Raw genomic sequence first — 20498 nt, forward strand, 5'->3', positions numbered from 1 at the left:
CTTTAATGTGATGATTTCCAGAACTCCTGAGAGAAAAGGAGTCAGCAAAGGGATGAAAACAAAAGCTTGAATAAACAGTTTCATATTCTTCCTTACCCTTTAGGTACCTTTTTACTACCCCATTCAAGTTTCTTTCAGTTTCCAGGGGATTGACATCATTGCCATCTCTCAGGACTCTGGATACCAGGATTGTTTGCTTTTTTTGTTTGTTTGGTTTTTTTAATCAGCTTTATTGATTACATAAGAAATTAGCTTAAATACATTGCCCTTTCCAATGGCAGATATCACGGATGTATCCCTCAGAATAAATTTGTCCTAGCTTGATGGTTCCCTCATAGTCACTGAGATTCTTCTAAGGCCTCCTACTTTCTTGGTCAAGGTCCAGCATCACACTCTCCCAAGGACTGCTTCTTTCCTCAGGGTCTAGCAGTGATAGGGTGGTTTGGGCAAAAAAGGGACTTAGAGAAAGAAAGGATTGAGGGAAGGGAAAAGGTAATGGTGAAAGGAGGAGAATGTGAGCCCAGCAGGGAGACCCTGAAAAAAAGATCAATGCAGGATGGTTTAGAGGTAGGTTGGGGCAGGTAGAAAGATGTCTAATAAGTGTTTTGGAATCTCTAAACTACCTCAAAATCTTCCCCTTACAAGTTTTGGAAATTTCTACAGAGTGGAGAATAGACTGAAGAACCCCTGGAGAGGAGCTAGGGAAGCATTAGGGTCTCCAGGCTGGCCACCAAAATCTCTAGCCTGAAGATTCCCCCTGATAAAGAGTAAGCTTTGAGCTACCTAAGGTTTGGATCACTGACTGATGCTCAGGAATCTAGTTTGGCCCAGAACTCCTTATGCCAACAAAGCAATGGTGTGGACCCCTGGGGGATTCCAAAACTGACCTTGTCTTTGAGGGAGCTCCAGACTGGAGGTGATATGGACCTGATCCCAATGCCCTAGGCCTGTGGCTAGCAGAGACCCTTCCCAGAACCTCCTAACAGGAGTAACTTGGGCATAATACAGACTGCTGACAAGAATAGAGAGGCCTCAAGAAAACAGTAATGTTTGAATGTGTGCAGTCAAGCAGTGTTTAAACGTGTACATGCACACTCAGAGAGTGTGCCCAGGTGAGTAAGGGTGTTGCCCATTCCAAGCCTTTGTGGGAATACAAAACTTCAAGGTTCTGTCCTGTGGAAATTGCCACCATCCCCTTGTCTAAAGGCATCTGGGTGCGGAATGAATTGGAGTGACGTTCTGAAGACTGATGCCCTTCTTATGCCTCTCACCTTCTCCTTTCCCCTATATACCCCAAACCAAAACCTAGGAAGGCTTTTATATATATATTCTACATCCTTATTCCTTCCTTTGTCTTCCCTTTCCACATTCTCTCCTGGCTGGTATAGTTTTCTGGGATTCATGAAATTGTTTCTGATCCTTTGGCCAATCTACACAGTTAGCAGATGGAGTGAAGGGGCTGAAAGACAAAAATCCTGGAGAGTGAGGGGAGAGGATGCAGGCTCACCCCTTGTAAAAGCATTAATACTAGAAGCCCTTTAGAATGTTCACCCTAGAAATGGTGTCAACTGGGTAAGGTGAGCAAGAAGGAGGGCCCTAGAAACCCAATATCCCAGGCAAAAACCCACACTGCACAAAATCAAAACCTGTGATTACAGATGCTAGTATAAGTGGCAGGAGAGAGAGAAAGAGGAGAAAGAGAGGTGAAAAAGAAAGAGAGAGGAAAAAAAGCATGTAGCTCCTTTATCTAGCCTGGTCTACATAGACAAGGGCTGGAGTTGGCATTGGTGAGGTACCAGAGGTGAGCAAGGGAAATGGGAACACTGTCAACTGCTTCACTCCGAATGGACCAAAGCTCCAGCTCCTTGGCCAAAGCCGAATCCTTTGGGCCCAAAGTTTTTGGCATAACATCCTGCAAAGGAAACAGATGGTTAGATTTCCATTTGTCACAAAGGCCAGGCAGGTGACAGCATGATGGGGACAGGCTCAGGTACCGAGATTACCATCCTTGCTGCCCCTACTATCCATTGTTGCCTGTGAGGCAATCCATCCTCCTCTGGGCTATAAAAGGCTTTGTGGGACAGTGGAAAACATGTGGATGTTGGACCTACCAGATCCAAGTACCTTAATTTCCTTATCTACAAAACAGGGATGAGACTTATACTGCCTCTTAGGTTGCAGTGAGAATTCCTAAATCTTAAAACATGGTGGTCTCCTTGAACTTCTCTTCCTCCTCTGTAAAATGAGCACCTTCCCCAGCAGAACTGTACTCCTCAAGGTCAGAGATTGTCTCACTATTTGTATTTGTATCTTCAGCAACCCACTCCGTTTCTGGGCCAGAGTAAATGCTTAACAAAAGCTTTTTTATACATTCCTACAATAAAATTTTGGTATGAAATTTGGCTTTGATTTTCTCTTCTTTGCTCCAAAGTTCCCCCGATGTCCTATTTATTCAGAGACAATCTATATACTTAAACTTCCTAAATTAGAAGGCAGAGATGTATTTAAGTATATTCCATTAAGCAAAGTCTTCATTTGTGGAAGATAAGACTAGATGATTTCTGAAATAGCTTCTTGCCCTAAGATGTGATGCTTCTTTCATGGAGTATGGACTAATCTAGCACATGGTGAGCCTGAAGTCCTATCCAGCAGCCTCACCCTCACCCAGCTCCTCACCTTTGCAGTAAATTTCCCCATCCTTGTCTGCCAAGGTAGTGGACTCCAGGCCTTTGCCACACTTGGCACACCGGAAGCAAGACTTGTGCCAGGACTGCGAAGAGAAGGGAATGGGTGTGTGAGCTGTTCTGTAGTCAGTCCTCCCACTCTAGCCCCAAGGGAAAACTGCTGAGTGAACTTCAAGATACTAATGAGGTCTACATTGTCAATGGAGCTAAGAAAAGTGGACTTCAAGTTCCAGTTTGGAGAGGGAGTCAGAGACAGCAAAAATGTAGGGAAGACAAGTTATTAATATAACCAGGAGAATTCAGAGGTAGTCAGCTAGCATTCATTAAGCACCAGCTATGTGCCAGGCGAAGCACTATGTTCTGGGGGCACAAGGAAATGCAAAAGACAATTCCTGTCCTCAAGGAGCTTACAAAGTGGGGGAGAAAATATGCAAATAAATATGTTCAAACAGGATTGAAACGGGATAATTTGTAGATAATCTCAGAAAAAAAGGCACTAAAATTAAAGAAGATATGCTTCTTGCAGGAGGTAGAACTTTGGGTGAGACCTGAAAGAAGCCAGGAGGTAGAGATGAGAAGGGAGGAGAACATTCTAGGCATAAGAGACAGTCCGTGAAATGTTGAGTCAAGAGATGGATTGTGGTGTTTGAGGAAAAGCAGATGGACCACTGTCACTGGATCCAGAGTATACTGAAGGGAGTAAGATGTAAGAAGACATGGAAGGTAGGAAGAGACTAGATTATAAAGGACTTCAAAAGCCGAACAGAAGATTTTATGTTTGATCCTGGAGGTAATGTGGTGAGCATATGGCCACAAATCTAGTATTGTTATTGTTGTTGTTCAGTCGTTTCCAAGACCCCATTTGGGGTTTTCTTGGCAGAGATACTGGAGTAGTTTGCCATTTCCTCCTCCAGCTCATTTGACAGGTGAGGAAACTGAGGCAAACAGGGTGAAGCGACTTGCTCAGGGCCACAAGCTAATATGTGTCTGAGGCCAGATTTGAACTCTGGAAGAGGAGTGTTCCTGACTCTAAGCTGGGCATTTTACTATACTATCTAGCTGCTCCCCCTCCCCCCAAAATAGATACTAAAAGACCTGTTTTATAAGTTTTCAAATGTCTACAAAACTCTTTTCCTTTTAGGATGATTTCTCATCTAATGTCTCTTTTTATAAAAGTGGAAAGAGGAGGCACCTAGATGGCTCAGTGGATAGAGAACCAGGCCTGGAGATGGGAGGTCCTGCATTCAAATATGGTCTCAGACACCTCCTAACTATGTGACCTTAGGCAAGTCATTTAATCCCCATTGCCTAGTCCTTCTGCCTTGGGACCAATATATACTATTGATTCTAAGACAGAAGGTAAGGGTTCTAATAAGTAAATAAATACATGAATAAAATAAAAATAGAAAGAATAAATATTGGATCTGAGTTCAAAAGATCCAAGCTCTAATCACATTTTTTATCCTGAGCAAATCACTTGCTCACTAGTTCTCTATTTTCTTATCTGTAAAATGGGGGTGATAATAATAACAATAATACTTTAGGACCTCACAGGACTGTTGAGCAAAAAGTGCTTTGTAGACCCTAAAGTGTTATAAAACAGAACAGATACAAATGTTTCCTCTTTTACCAATAGGGAAAATGAAACCCAGAGAGAATAACCAAGGTCAGACAGTTACCTGATTGACCAAGCAAAGACTGGTCATCTATTCTCCTGAATCGCCACCCCAGGACCATACTTCCCTGGATTGTATTTACTACTTCTCTGCATTATGTCATTCTATTAGATTGTTGAGATTTATTTGTACATGGTAGGTTGTACCTCCCTACTAATTTATTACTTCACCGAGTTATATACCTCAATTTCCCCCCTGCCTTTTTTTTTAAATCTTACCTTCCATCTTAGAATCAATCCTGTGTAGTGGTTCCAAGCAAAAGAGTGGTAAGAGCTAGGCAATGGAAGTTAAGTGACTTGCCCAAGATCACACAGGAAGTGTCTGAGGTCAGAATTGAACCCAGGATTTCCTGTCTCTAGGCCTGGCTCTCTCAATCCACTGAGCCACTTAGCTGCCTCACCACTTTTAGAATACCTAGTTTCCTTTTTTCCTGATCCCATAGCCCTACACTCTACTGCTCTTTTTTTTTTCCTGGTTCCCACCCATTGGCCTCTACCCAGCTAAGACAGCAACGGGTAGTCTTTCATCCCTGAGGTGGGAGAAGGGAGAAGGCAAAGGGGAAAGAAGTGTCCAGAGAAGACAGTGAAACTAGAGGTACTCAGACCAAGATGTGGGAAAAGAGGAGCTTAGTACCAGAATTGAAGGCCACTTAAATTCTTTATAAAGGTCATTAAATTCCATTCAGAGAACCCAGTTGGTCTGGAAGACCAGCTTCAGAACAAACCTTTGTCTCCAACACTGATGTTGAAGCAAGATTTCTATTTTCCTCCCAACCTTGAATGGGTCCAGACCAGTCCAGCAAGGTCATGGATTTGGTCCTGGGAACTTCCTCCTTTACCCAAAGGCCATCACTTCAAGAAAGAGGACTGTACCAAAGAAAACTGTTCAATGTGCTTTTAGCTCTGGAGGGAAAGTACACTGTGGTCCAGTGTCTCACTAGGAATGTTGGACCATCATGGGACCAGCAATGGCCATCTGTGTTTCCAATCTAGACTTAATGGCAAGTGAACATGGCTATAAGTCCCTTTATTGGAAAGAAGTAAGACTGGGGTTTGCGAAATTTGGCTTGGGATCTCCCCAAAATAGCCAAGTTCTTAGCAGATGAATCCCATCAGAAATCATTTAATGAGCTGAGCTGCTGATACATGGACAGTTACCAGAGATAAAGAGGATACCAAAATACAGCATTCCAGATGGGACAAAAGGGTACCTTTCCAGGGCAGACAGGATGCTGGGTTTGAGGAAGAAAAGAATACAGTGAAGGAAACAGGGGTGGGGACAGTGGTAGAATGGGAACTGCTCATCTCAACTACAAACAAACTGTCTCCAACTCCAGAAAAGTAAAAGAAAACTCATCAATCTCTGGTACCCTGGATATGAGCTCCCCAAGTTTGTTCTTCCCCAGATCCTAATGACCTTGAGTGAGTGACAGTGTAGCCAGTTATGGGATCAAGGAGTCCTAGGTTCCATTCTCAACTCCTCAGATTACTTAGCAAGAACAGAAGCTCCAATTTCATGTCTCCCAGACTGCAAATGGGTCAAATCCTGGATTACCACCATCTCCCTGGGCTCTTCTTATTGTCCATTTCATCAAGTTCCCCTCATTTCTACAGCTCCTAAAATGTCCTGTCTCTCTAGATGACACTTTCTGGCTCAAAAAAAAGATGACTTTTCTTATTCTCTCTAAACATGAAGTACAACCTCCTACATGAAGCCTTTCAGGATCCTCCAAGTTCCTAGTGCCTCCCCCCTATTACCTTGCTTTCCTATCACCTACTGGAAGCCTTTCCCAATCCTTAATTCTAGTGTCTTCCCCCTTTTAAAGATTTCCCATTTACCCTGTATATGGCTAATTTGTACATATTTATTTCCTTGTTGTCTTCCCCATTAGATTGTGAGCTTCTTGAGGGCAGGGACTATCTTTTGTCTCTTTGTATATCTCCAGTGTTTAGCACAGAACCTGACATATAACAGTATCTTTTAATGAATATTCTCTCAATGATTGCCTGACTTGTAGATGCATACAGTCGTCCCTCAAGATATTGCAGTTCACTTATCAGGGCTTCACTGTCTTGCAGGTTTAAGAAAAATCTAATTCTGTATTGTAGAGTTTTCTCTATATTGTGGGATTTTGCGGATGAATACCTCACTGTACACAGTGGAAATGCAGTACGCCACTACCCTTTGTGCAAGTTTGCCATCATGAGATTGTACACAACATACTATTGACTGAAAAAAGGCAACCAACCACAGCGCTGTGTTCTGTATCCTGGGTGCTGACTGGTTCAGTGACTGTAGCATCAGTCTGTTCTCTCATTACTTCGCAGATTTTCATCTATCCTGGGGTCTCTGGAATATAACTCCTATAATTGGTGAGGGATTACTCTGTGTGAGTGTGTGTGTGCACACACTTCTGTGTGCATGTTTTCTCCCTCCAATAGAATACGTCTCTTGAGGCAACTAGATGGCACAGTGGATAGAGCACCAGGCTTGGAGTCAGAAAAACTTGAGTTCAAATCCAGCCTTGGATACTTACTGGCTGTACAAATCACTCATTTTGTCTGCCTCAGTTTCCTCAGCTATAAAATGAGGATCACAACAGCATCTACCTCTCAGGGGTGTTGTGAGGCTCAAATGAGATAACATTTATAAAGGGCCTAGTATACACTGGGCACTGGATAAAGATTTGTTCCCTTTCCTTCTCATTCCTTCATCGCCACCATCCCTAGCTGGGGAAAGGGACTATTTACTTTTTATCTTTGTAAAGTCAGTGCCTAACACAGTTCCTGACATACAGCAGGCACTTAATAAATGTCTCTTGATTAATTTTATCCCCATTACTAGTTTAGCCTTTATTCAAGCCCTGAAGATAATAATATATGAGTTGATATTTATGTTCACTACATAGGATAATGGCTAGGGAGAGCAGCCTGGAATTTAGCTGTAGTCCAGATCTTGCCTCTAAAGTTCAGGGATCCTGGGTATGCTACTTTCAGAGGATTCTAGGTTTAAGAGCCTAAGGAAGAGCCCTTAGAGATCATCTTGTCTCACCCTCTCACTTTACAGATTAGGAATAAGAAGCCCAAAGCCATTCAGTGGCCTTTTTTTTTCACCAGCCTAAGGTCACTTGGGTAGAGTAAGGGGCAGAGCTGGAATGACTCTGGGCCTCAGTGACATCTTCTGAAAATGAGTTTGTTGAATTAGGTTTTCTAGTAGATAGTGCATTGGGCCTGGAACCAGGAAGACCTAAGTTCAATTCCAACCTGGATGTTTATTAGCTGTGTGACCCCGGGCAAGTCACTAAACCCTGTTGGCCTTAGTTTCCTCGTCTGTAAAATGAGAAGGAGAAGGAGATGGCAAAAGCACTCCAGTATCTTTGCCAAAAGAAAACCTTAAATAGGATAACCAAGAGTCATATATGACAAAAACAGTTGCCTTACCCTCCTCTAGGATTTTCTCTCAATGTATTTTAGTCTGTATGCCCTGAGAAAAGGCAAGTCTATGCAATTCTGTACAGTGTACAGATTTTTTTAAAGCCTATCTAATGGTAATAAAATATGTGAATAAGTATTTTCAGCTACTTGAAGAACAGAACTACGAGGGTTCCAGCAGGCAGAGCATTAAACCGTAAATGCAGAGAGTTCAGAGGTGTCCATAAGGAGGTTGGGGAGTCCAGCTCTGAAAGTGAGGCAGGACATCCGACTAAATGACGTAGTGTGGAACTAATTTCAAAAGGATCTCCTTTGAACAGCTAGGTGACTCATTGGATAGAGAGAACTCCAGGACTGGAGGCAGTAAGTCCTGGGTTCAAATCTGGCCTCAGACACTTCCCAGCTATGTGACCCTGGACAAGTCATTAAACCCCAATTGCCTAGGGCTTGTCACCCTTCTGCCTTAGTAACAATATTTAGTGGTAATTCTAAGACAGAAAGTAAGAGTTTTTAAAAAGAATCTCTTCTCTTTATCTATTCAACCTGCTACCTCTCCCCACACTTTGACTGGTCATGCCACGGTGGCACCTTACCTTCCCAGCTCCAATCACTTTTTCCGCAGCATAGACTGCTTGTCCACACCGAGGGCAGCTTTCAGAACCTCCTATCTTCTGGGCAAATTTGGATGCATTAGGGTTGGTAGTAGGCCTGTGACCAGGGGTCCTAGAAGTGGTAAGAACAAAAACAATAATTTTACATTTATATAACACTTTAGATGTTTATAAAGTGCTTGTAACCACCTTGTTCAACAAGTGAATCATAATTCATCTATTCACATATGAAGATGCTGCCATTCCATGAGCAGGTGAGTTAGGTCCTGTGGATAGTAAATGCTTAAGTTGAAATGGATGCCCAAGTGACTTTGGAGAAAGTTTCCCGGATCTTTACAGAAAGGCATATTTTTAGGTACCCATGACCTCCCCTCTTTCACCCGAGTCTCAGAATGGGGTCCATCCTCTCCATCTTTGAACCATAAATTATTAGAGCTAGAAAGGCCCATAGAAGACTTCAGAAAAACCTGGGAAGACTTATGTGAACTGATACAAAGGAAAGTCAGCAAAACCAGGAGAACAATTTATATAATAACAACATTCTTTTAAAGACAAACAACTATGAAAGACAGATGAACACAATGGCCAACAACAATTCCAGAGGATTCATGCTGAAGTACGTACCCACCCTCAGAGAGAGAAGTGATGGACTTAGAGGGCAGATTTTAGATTTTTATTCTTGGACATGGCCAAGGTAAGAATTGATTTTGTTTGACTATGCATGTATATAACGGATTTTACTTTTCTTGCTTTCTCCATGGTGGAGAAGGTAAGATGGGAAAGAGAGAATGTGAACTTGAAAATCAAACTGAATTTAAAAAAGACTTTTTAAGACCCATATATAATTGTCTAGACCAGTGATGGGCAAACTACAGCCCTCGGGTCAGATGTGGCCCCCTGAAATGTTCTATCCTGCTGCCTAACATTATTCCCAATCTGACAAATACAATGAGTAGGATACAATACAATGAAACTTCAAAAGAATTGTCTTAGAAACAGACTGACAGATGAGCATTTCCTTTCCTTTGGCCCCCTCTTTAAAAAGTTTGCCCATCACTGATCTAGATTCTAGATCAACGTTCCCATTTTATAGAGGTGGAAACTGAGGTGCTAAGAAGCCAATTGTCCTAGTCAAAGTTAAATATCTAGTTAATGGCAAAGTTGGGACAGGCACACAGATTTCTAGACTCTCCGGTCAGTACTCTTTCTGCTACAACATATCACTTCTCCATTCACTTACATTCAAAACCTCAGCATCATTTTTCATCTTATTTGCAAAACAATTCACTACCCTACATCCTCCTCCTCCCCCACAATGCTTCTGTTCTAACCCTTATGTCACAAGACATCTAAATGCAAATCATTCCTCTTGGGACAGCAACCTCAGTAGAAAACTGGGCAGCTGCGTTTGTGACTTACTGACCATGTCACTGGGACCAGGAAGCCAGCCAGAACTGGACACGGGCAGGCACCAATCAATAAGTAGCAGGTCAGAGGTTACCCTGTGTCTTTAACTCTAATGTTGCCATAACCCCTTGGGAAAGCAAAATCATTTTGGACAATGCCTGGGGAAAGGAATAGGAGAAATGGCAGCTGTATTCACGATGAGAGATTAAGGCTGTGGGAGCTTTAAAAAAATTGGGCAAGAATTTCCTCTGAGCCTTCCAATTTTCATTGAAAGCTTTCCAAAAGATCCTCAATGTCTGGAGTTGGGGTGCTGGCCAAAAACTAAAAATTTTTCCACTATATCAGAGCAGTATACTAGAAAAATTATCAGACTTGAGTCAGGAGACCGGGATTCTTGATCTAAAAGACCAAGCATTAACTCTTTCAGTGCTCTAGGTCTCAGTTTCCTGACCTATAAAATGAGAAGGTTGGACCATAGAGGGTCTCTAGATTCCTTTCCATCACTGACATTCTACAGTTCCAGGATTCTACATGGCTAAACAAAGTTCCTCCAGGGGGTTCAGCAATACATTCCTGCTACATGAGTTATGTTCATACCCACCACCTAGAATCTTGGAGACTGCAAAGGAGCATAGTGGACAGCTCACTGTACCTGGAATGAGGAAGACACAAGTTCTAATACTGCCTCATGCACTTAGTAGCCTTTGGGCAGACTTCAGACTTGGTTTCTCCATCTTTAAAATAGTGGAGAATAGCACCCTCTACCTTACTGAGTTGTTGTGAGGATCTAAAGGGTCAAACACTTTATAAAGCTCAAAGGGCTATTGGAATGCTATATTTATTAAGTTGAGTTGTTACTACATTGCTCTGCACTAAAGCAGGAATGACCTTCCACCCCCTCCAATGAGCAGCCATCTAGCCTTTGCTTGAGGATGTCCAGTGAGGCGAAACTCACTGCCTCTAGAGTAAGCCCATTCCACTTCTGCAGTGTTTGCCTTGTCAGGAAGTTTTTCCTTATGTTGTATAGAAATATCCACCCATTGCAATTTTAGCCATTACTCCTATTTCTGTCCTCCAGAGCCAAGTGGGGTCCATCTAATTCTTCCACAGGGTCCTTCTCTTTTCCAGGATAAACATCCCTTGTTGTTGCTGTCATTCCAGTCATGTCCAACTCTTTGTGGCCCACTAAGGGTTTTTTTTTATGTTCTTTTTTGTTTGTTTGTTTGTTTTCACAAAGATACTGGAGTGGTTGACCATTTCCTTCTTTGGCTCATTTTAAGACTAGGAAAGCAAGGCAAGCAGGGATAAGTGACTTATCTAGGGTCACACAACTAGTAAGTGTCTGAGGTAACATTTGAACTCAGCAAGATGAGTCTTCCTCACACCAGGTCAGGCACTCTATGCACTGTGCCACCTAGCTGCCCTCGTAGGAGAGGATTAGCGTTTGTTCAGATGCCATGACTCACAATGAGCTTGGGTCCACTAAAATCTCCTGATTGTTTTCATATAAACTAGCCACACTTTCATCCTATACTTGTGAAAGAGATGGAATTCTGTACTTACTCTTCATGCTTGATGCCCAGCGACTCCCCCTTATCAGTGCTCAGTGTTCCAGCTCCCTGCCCATATCCATAGCCCTTTGGACCATACTTCTTGCCATAGCAGGACTTGCAGTAAATCTCTTCACCATGAACAGCCACAGTGGTACTATCCAGGTTCTTCTTGCAAACCACTGAGGAAGAAGAAGTAGAAGAATGTTTGAGAGCCATAACCAGGACAAGGCAACTGATGCTTTGGCCCAGGGCACCAATTTTAGAGGAAGCTATTAAAAGCTCTAGCAGTCCTTCAGCAATGTAGAGAAATTGCAGCTAATTTTTAGCAAATAGCTAATAATTAGCAAAAAAAAAGGCATAATCAAATTAGGAAAGTATCATATGGCCAGATTCCTACCCCACTTCCCCAGATGCTTCAAGTGAATCCCAATTCATTTCAGTTCCACCTCTCCTTTAACATCCTCCAGCAGTGACATCCAAGGGTCTTGCCTTAAAAAGTTAATTCTGGGAAACATTTAGTATCATTCATCCTTGGAACAACATTTCATGCTCGGGGTACAAAAATGATTAGTTCCGATTTGAGGGTAAACTATAGTCTTAGAATCATAGAAATTCAGTAATGAAAGGGACCAGTCCTCCCTCAATTTACAGTGGAGGACATCAAAGCCTAGAAAGATTATTTCCTATCTAGTCCAGAGCTTTTCCCACAGGTGGGAGAAGAAAAGGGGAAAAGCAAGGCAAGGCACTGGGTAGAGAATCATGGGAAAGAAAGCTAACCACCATATATAAATGGATGACTAAAGAACTCCAAGACAGATAGATAAAGCATGTGTTCAGTCCTTCCTATGCATGTTGTCCAAGCATTTGTATCGGTATCATGTCCTGAGGATTTATGTACCCTTTCAAACTAGAAGGTAAAGAAATCTGAGATGGTCTAGGGCACAAACAATAGAGGGTTTAGACTTAGAAATGTTCTGATCTCCAGTGCCTAGACAGATGGTAGCCAGTCAGTCTGTGTCCCAAGTCCTCCCTTCCAAGAAAAAGGACCAGGAAAAGGCCATGCAGTATAGGTATAGCCTCCTCCTTCTCTGTCAGCCTCTTTCTTCCTACTTTTTTTTAAGCTCTTACTTTCTGTCCTGTAACAACTCCAAGACAGAAGAGAAGCAAGGGTGAGGCAAATGAGGATCACACAGCTAGGACTGTCTGAGCTTACATTTGAACCCAGAACCTCCTGTGTCTAGCTTTGGCTCTCAATCCACTGAGCCACCTCACTGCCCCCTTACTAAATATTTAAATTGAATTGGAATAAGTTTCCAAGTATCAGAGGTTTTGGTCATTAGAGTGGGATCAGGTAGGAGTTTGTTGACATCACTTCCTCTTTCTGTCTTAGAATAGCAAGAATATCCCCTCTGCCTGTGGGTTCCATCTTATCTAGATGGAACAACCTCATTATATCTGACCTTTTCTCTACCAGCTGCTCTGAGCAAACTCAGACTCAAACAATTTCTTTAGACTCTTCCTCTGAATCTAATTTAACTCTACCATATATCCTATGGAACTTGGCACATTGGACCTGGCTGCTTCCCCAAATGTGCCCTTTATGAATGATAATCCAGGGAAGCTACCAGAGTTATGGCCTCCTCCTCATCTCACCCTCCTTCAAAGCAGCCTGTACCCTGGCTCCTTAATTTTTTTTTCTTTTTTGGCACAAATAGCTGTTGTCTTTCCTTAAAGGTTCCTTGGCTAACTTTTCCTCCGCCCTCCCTCCCCTACATCTTCAGGTTGGAGATTTTTGTCTAAATATAGATTCTCCTGGCCTGCTCCCTTCCTCCCAATCCCCACCCTAATTCAGTACAGCAGCAAGACTAAATAAGGAACTCTCCAGCCATCTTCACTAATGGCCTGGCCTCCCAGGAGGAGCTCCCTGTGGTTGAGAAGGAGGAGAGAGGACAAGAGGCCAAAGGCTCCAACATTCCCATCTAAGGATGAGAAGTGTAGAGATTTGGCCAAGACTATTCTTCTCTCCCTGTGAGGCCCAAATGGAACTTGGGGATCAGAGATCAGAGGTAAGGTAAGAAACTGATGACAATGAGGAGAAGCCTAAAAGAGGATAAGAGGTACTTCCTTGAAAACATTAGAGCTAGAAGAGACCTTAACTAACATCTGGTTAAGTACCTTCATTTTACAGATAGGAAACTAAGATGTTGGGCAGATCATTCAACTTTCGGACCCTCAGTTTCCTCATCTGTAAGATGGTAATGATATTGATGCCATCTAGCTCACAGGATTGCTTTGAGGAAAGCACTTTGTAAACTGTTATTATGTAAATGAAAGTTAGGACTCTTTAAGATCCCTGGAATCTTAAAGATTTCCTGGAAGAGCCAGAACATTCTCCAAGTCATCCTTTCAGCACCAATTTAATCATTCCCCTAATGAAAGATCCTTTGTCCTTATAAAGTAAGGATCTTTTAGAATAACCTTTGGGGCCTGGGAGGTGGGGGCAGCTGGGTAGCTCAGTGGATTGAGAGCCAGGCCTAGAGATGGGAGGTCCTAGGTTCAAATCTGGTCTCAGACATGTCCTAGTTGTATGGTCTGGAGGAAGTCCCTTAACCCCCATTGCCCAGCCCTTACTGCTCTTCTGCCTTGGAACCAATACACAGGATTGATTCTAAGATGGGAGGTAAGGGTTTAAAAATAAAATAAAATAAAATATACCTTGGACTTTTGTATGCTATAAATACTTGTATGGGTTTTTGGTATGAAATTCTTGCTTGCTTATCTGTGAGGCCCACAAATATGGATAGTGATTTGTCCTTGGAAAGGGAAAAGAGGAAAAAATCATGGGAGAGGCCAGTCAAATTCTCTTATCTTTCTCCCCTGAGGATTTGGGCTAAATGCAATCAAACTCATTTCTCCATTTGCTTTTCTCCAATTGGTTCAAGATGGTAAGCGTATGAATATCTGTCTTGAGCTTCAACCCCAAAGAAGTCAAATACTACCTAGTCTGTTTGCATACAGTGTCTAGCACAATGCCTGGTGCTTTCTGAAGGTTCTCTGATAAGGACAGTCCCTTACTGGACCCATGATATCTTGGTTGGTGATCACCACAGAATGGGGGTTCTGTAGTTTCCTCTTGCATATCATGCTGTCCAAGGAAGAAAACCCTCAAACTTGGACCCTTGATCTTATAATGGGCTGAAGAGAGGTAAATGCGTGGACTGATCAGTACTGAGCATCCCTATCTAATATCTAATAGCAAGGTATGGCTGGCTCAGTGCCTCCATGCCAAGTTAAGCAGGTAGGGCCATTGCCCTCTCACAGCTCACAGTCTAGAACTGAATGGAGAGAAGCCTAAACTAGAAAGATTTCCCCAGTTCCAGAATGACCATCTTCGATACTTTAAGCATCTTTAGTTTCAATACTATGGACAGTGGCTCTACCTCTATGGACCGTAACCACCTATGTCTTGGCAGATAATCTTTGTGAATTGTTATGGTTCCTCCCAAAGTCATCCTCCAATGGCAAACATGCCACTGATAAGTCTCTCCACATAAAACTGGGTTGCTCTTCAGTGAGTGGATAAAGTTTATTGACAGGCATGTGCTGAGCACATTTCCAGCTTGGTAAGACCCACTGCCATTGACAGTCCATAGGCAAAGCCTTCAAGGGACTCCGGGTCGCTCCTTTGTTGGGGTTGTTCATCTGACTCTTCATGACCCCATGTGGGTTTTCTTGGCAGAGGTCCTGGCAAGGAGTGATTTGCCATTTCCTTCTCCATTAGATTAAAGTAAACCGAAGTTAAGTGATTTGCCCAGAGTCACACAGCCAATAAATAAGAGGTTGGATCTGAACTCAGTCTTCCCAACTCCACACCCAGTGCTCTATCCATTGAGCCATCTAGATGCCTCTGAGGTTACTTCTACTTCAGAATAAGGCATAAGAGGAAAAATTTAGTGTTGGAGCCCCTACGATAAACTAACTTTAATAGTTTATATCTCAACCATATGGCTCTTGACCATAAGAATTCAGGGATTTGACACTGTAAACATTCTATGGAGGTTCTATTGCACAGGCAGCAAAGTTGGAGCGGCCAATTCTAAACCTTCACCTGCAGGAGAGTTAATGAACCATTCCTTTTTTTTTTTTTTTAACTTTAACCTTCTGTCTCAGTATTAGTTCTTTTTTTTTCTATACCCCACCTTTTCTTTTTTTTTTTTAAGCTCATTTATTTAATTAATTAATTTAGAATATTTTTCCCTGGTTACATGATTCATGTTCTTTCTTTCCCCTCTTTCCTCCACCCTCCCTTAGCCAACGAGCAATTCCACTGGGTTTTACATGTGTCATTGATCAAGACCTATTTCCATATTATTAATATTTGCATTAAGGTGATTACTTAGCATCTACATCCCCAATCATATCCCCATTGAACCATTTGATCAAGCAGTTGTTTTTCTTCTGTGTTTCTACGCCCACAGTTCTTTCTCTGGATTCAGTATTAGTTCTAAGACAGAAGAGCAGCAAGGATTAGGCAATCAGGGTTATGTGACTTTCCCGTGGTCAAGTAGGTAGGAAGTATCTGAGGCCACATTTGAACCCAGGTCCTCTGGACTCCAAGCCTATTTCTCTGTCTACGGAGCCACCTAGCCACCCCATTAACCATTCATTCTAATGAAGTTCCCTCCCTATTAGTGTCACTCCAGCTTACATATGGATTTTTTTTTAAACCAGAGAAAAGTAATACAGTTTTACAGAGGTAACTTGATGTTGTAGGTAAATGGCTATTGGACTCAGGAAGATCTGGGTTCAGGTTCTACCTCTGACATATACTGGCTGAATGACCTTAGATAAATCATAAGGTCACAGTTCTAGAACTGGAAGGGGTCACTGAGGCCCCGGAGGCCACTGGGCTCATGTCCTCATCTTATGTACGAGTCACCTATTTCCTCGATATCCCCAGGTAGCAAATCAGGTATTAATCTACATGAGGAGAGGAAATTTCTCAGTGGGAATTCTCTAAACCAATATAACCAAGAAAGGCTTTTCAAAAAATTTTCAAGAGATTTCTCCAACGTTCTTAGGGGAATGCTCCACTTTAACAACCTGTTGTGTCCACCACAGCAATCAAACATGAGGCCCTGGATATTCCTTAGCAGAGATCAATCCAGATTAAAATGTAATTGAGAAAACTTTTTAAAAATTAATAACAATGCAATATAACATAGATAATTTAAATGTGTGCTTTTCTAAGTCAATTTGTAGCCCATAGGAATACATATGTATGGATTAGTGGCCCCCCATTTCCATTTGGGGCAGCTAGGTGACGTAGAAAATAGAGCAACAGGTTTGTAGTTAGGAAGACCTGAGTTCATATTTGGCCTCTGATACTTGTGTGACTGAGAAGTCAAGTAGCCTCTGCTTGACTCAGTTTCCTCATCTCTAAAATAAGCACATTGGACCAAAGAGTGACATACACTTGAGGTCTGCGTTGAGCAAAGAATAAATTGAAAGGTCTATGTCTTCCAGCAAAAAATAAAATAAAATAAAATAAGCCCATTGAACTTTATAGTCTTTAAGATTCCTTCTAGCTATAAATCTCTGATCCTATAATCTCTTGCCAAGGTGCCTTGCTGCTGCATGTGTGCCCTCTATGTGCCACTTGCCCCTTTCCCTAGTTTTAGATCCATAATCAAATAAATACTGTCGTTGCTACTGGAGAAAGTACATATGTTTACTTCTCTATGGCTTTAATCACCATCTCTGTAACATTCCAAAGCAAAATGCCCCTCCCTGGCTATCCCTCTCTCATACATGTAGAATAACATCCCTCCAATACAACCCCTTTTTATTTTTATTTATTTATTTTTTTAAGACCCTTAACTTCTGTTCTCCCTCCTCATCTCTGGCTACTGATTTCCCTGGATTCCTCCAAGTCCCAACAAAAATCCTATATAATAGTCCACAGGAAGCCTTTTCCAAATCTTCTCTTAATGATTAACCTCTCCCTCTTAATTATCTCCTAAATATGCTGTATATTTGTTTATAATTGTTTGCTTTTTTGACTCACCCATTAGACTGTCTGTTCCTTGGAGGTAGAGACTGTTTTTTTGTCTCCTTTTGTATCCCTAGCACTTAGCAAAGTGCCGGGCACATAGTAGGCACTCAAATCTTTATTGACTGACTGATTCCTTTTTGATTTTGAATCTCCATTACTTGGCAAATAGTGTGAGAGTGCCAAGTACTGGGGATTCAAAGAGAAGGTGAATAAATGTCTATTCATCTATTCACATAAATGTTTATTCATTCATTCATTCTTTCATTCTTTCATATTGTCAGCCTACTAGTGTTTACTTCCATTAATCAAGGTTAGGACTGACTGAATTTTAGTTTCCACAGGATTTACTGCCAAATACTTCTTTATTCCAAGAGGTGTCATGTTCTTACTCCCTCCCCACTCAGGATAAACATATGAGTGTTAAGTAGGGTACTTAATCACTGTTACCTACTTTAATTTAACCCTTCCTACAGAAGCACTAGAGAGGCTCTGAAAATGCTCAGCACTAGTCTGGCTGCATGCTTTCCCATCTAGGTGCCTCTTCTTGTGCCTGTTGGAATGTCCTAGAAATCTCTTATCTCTCTCTCCATCTATTGGTTCCAAGATTCATCCCCGGGACAGGAACTGTGCTTTTCTCCTGCTGTCTGGCATATCCTGTCTGTTCCTTGCCCATCTCATGTCCAGTGTAGAGATAATGCTGGCACCTAGCTCAGAAGGATATACCATCAAGGACTCGAAGGGTCAGAGAAAAAAAATCTCAAGATCTCAGGGACAGCAAGATGGCAACTTCTTTTAGGGCTGGTTCGAGGCTTAGTGTGGTAGTACCAGGAACTCGGACCAGACCTCAAATCCTGATGAGCCCTTCTATCCTTCTCCTTTTATCCTGTCAGTCATCCTGAATTCAAGTTGAGAGTTGTCGTCTCATTAACTGGCAGCTTCTTGACCACAAGCTTCCTCCAGCTGCCTGAAACTTCAAGCCAGACGGTGATGTAGGTTCATAAGAGATATATCACAACCTCAGAATTAGAAGGTACTTCAGAGGTCATCAGGTACCACCCTTTCCTGAGCCAGAATAATCTCTGTGCTCAGAGACCTCCAAAGATAAGAGCTTATCAACATGGCATTTTTTCTTAAATGAAAGAAACACAGAAGAGATCACTCAACTGTCCAATGGTTTAGGCTGAAAAACACACCATTGTCTGATTATCTGAACACATCAGGCAAAGGTACTTTTCCAGCCCGGGGTAACTGGCCAACTGCCAATTCCCCATTCGATAGAGATTTGAGGTAAATGTGAAATGAACAAAATGGGGAATTGGCAATTACCTATTGAACAATATGGGAAATCCAACTGGATACTTCAGGGCAAAAGAGATACCTATTGGACCAAACAGACAAAAGGATTTCCTATGCAGATCAAAGGAATGAAAGAATTATCCAGAATCTAACCTTTCCATACTTCCACAGGCCCATTTCTAAGCAGCTCCCACTATCTCTGAGCTGCCTAGCCTTTAGTTTGTCCCATTCAAAATTCAAGGCTGAGAGGGCAACTAGGTGGTTCAGTAGATCGAGAGCCAACTTGGAGACAGGAGATGCTGGGTTCGAATCTGAGTAAGTCACTTTACCTCCATTGCCTAGGCCATGCTGCTCTTCTGGCTTGGAACCAATACACAGTATTGATTCTAAGATGGAAAGTAAGGATTTAAAAAAAAATTCAAGCTTGATTTCTGTATCTCTTAAGAGGCAACACAGAAAAAACAAACAAACACTGCATTTGGAGGCATAGGACTGGGATCAAAATCCCTGTTCTGCCACTTTGAGACCTTAGACAAGTCACTAGACAACTCTGGCTTCATTTTCATGTGGAAAATAACAGTACTGGACCATCAGATGACGTCTGGAGTCTCTTCTAGCTCTAAGGAATTGCTTTGGTCTTCTCCTCCTTAACACTTAAAATCTTTCGGGGAAAAGTAAAGTCATGATTATGGATTCTCATCCTCATTATTTCACGGTTATACTAATTATAAAGGCGATGATCCTGGAAGACACACATACTTCTCCCTGTTGCCTATAGTATCAAATATAAATTCCTTTATTTAAGGAATTTATTTAAAATCTTGATTTGACTTTAGAATAGACACAGACATTCCTCTCTCTCTCTCTCTCTCTCTCTCTCTCCCTAGCCCATTGGCTATTATCCAAGCAAGATATTCATTTTTTGCCTCTGTGTCTTTGTATGGTTTATACAAGCCATCCCTGATAACTGGAATGCTTCCCCTCTTCACTCCTCCCCTCTTCCTTTAAGATCAGTTCAAGTACTACCTCCTACCTAATTCCCCCAGGTGTAGTGCCTCACTCTCAATGACCATGTATTTATTTTGTATATTTTGAATCTACTTATCTAAAAATATGCTGTCTTCCTCAATAGAGGAAGATAAGGACTGTCTCACTATTGTATTTGTATCCCCAGTGCCTGGAACAGGATTCAACCTGATTTCATTTGAATGGTCAAAAACTCCCAGGTAAGGACATTCATCTGCCATGGCAGGTGGGCACCTTCTCTGAATCTTATGGTCTTAGAGAGTTACCATCCTAGAGCTCTGAGAGCAAGTTAAGTCACTTGCCCAGTGTCACACAGCCAATATATGCCAGCAGCAGGACTTGAATTCAATACTTTATTGTTTTGAGGCTAGTTCTCTACCAACTGTGCCAAGATCTCTCTCAAGATGCCTAAAATATTAACAATACTGAATAAATGCTTCATGATGGATAATATTTGAGAACCAGTTTGAGTATAAAGTGTGCCACTGGTCCCCAGGAAAATGCACCATCATCTCTGAATACATTCTGTTCCCTTGGCATTTTCTCTCTCTCTGTCTTCCTCTCTGTCTCCCTCTCTCTTTTTCTTCCTCTCTGTTTCCCTCTCTCTTTTTCTCTGTCTCTGTCTCTGTCTCTCTCGATCTTTCTGTCTCTCTCCATCTCTCTGTCTCTCTCCATCTCTCTGTCTCTCTCCCTCTCTGTCTCCCTCTTTTTCTCTGTCTCTGTCTCTCTCTCTCTCTCTCTCCATCTCTCTGTCTCTCT

General features: G+C 42.1%; 1 protein-coding gene across 2 annotated transcripts in view; it reads right to left on the bottom strand.

Annotated features, from left to right (window-relative positions):
- Positions 1-209: 209 nt before the first annotated feature.
- Positions 210-20498, bottom strand: part of CSRP1 (cysteine and glycine rich protein 1) — a 43117-nt gene continuing 22828 nt past the window's right edge. For both annotated transcript variants that reach the window (XM_044676238.1, XM_044676239.1), the window contains exons 3-7: positions 11373-11541; positions 8385-8514; positions 2677-2770; positions 1797-1912; positions 210-534 (exon numbers count right to left, since the gene is read on the bottom strand). In XM_044676238.1, the coding sequence (XP_044532173.1) occupies positions 1836-1912; positions 2677-2770; positions 8385-8514; positions 11373-11541 (470 nt within the window). In that variant the 3' untranslated portion in view covers positions 210-534; positions 1797-1835. The remainder of the gene's footprint in view (positions 535-1796; positions 1913-2676; positions 2771-8384; positions 8515-11372; positions 11542-20498) is intronic.

The sequence above is a fragment of the Gracilinanus agilis genome, chromosome 4 (genome assembly GCF_016433145.1).
Source record: "Gracilinanus agilis isolate LMUSP501 chromosome 4, AgileGrace, whole genome shotgun sequence".
Lineage (NCBI taxonomy): Eukaryota > Metazoa > Chordata > Mammalia > Didelphimorphia > Didelphidae > Gracilinanus > Gracilinanus agilis.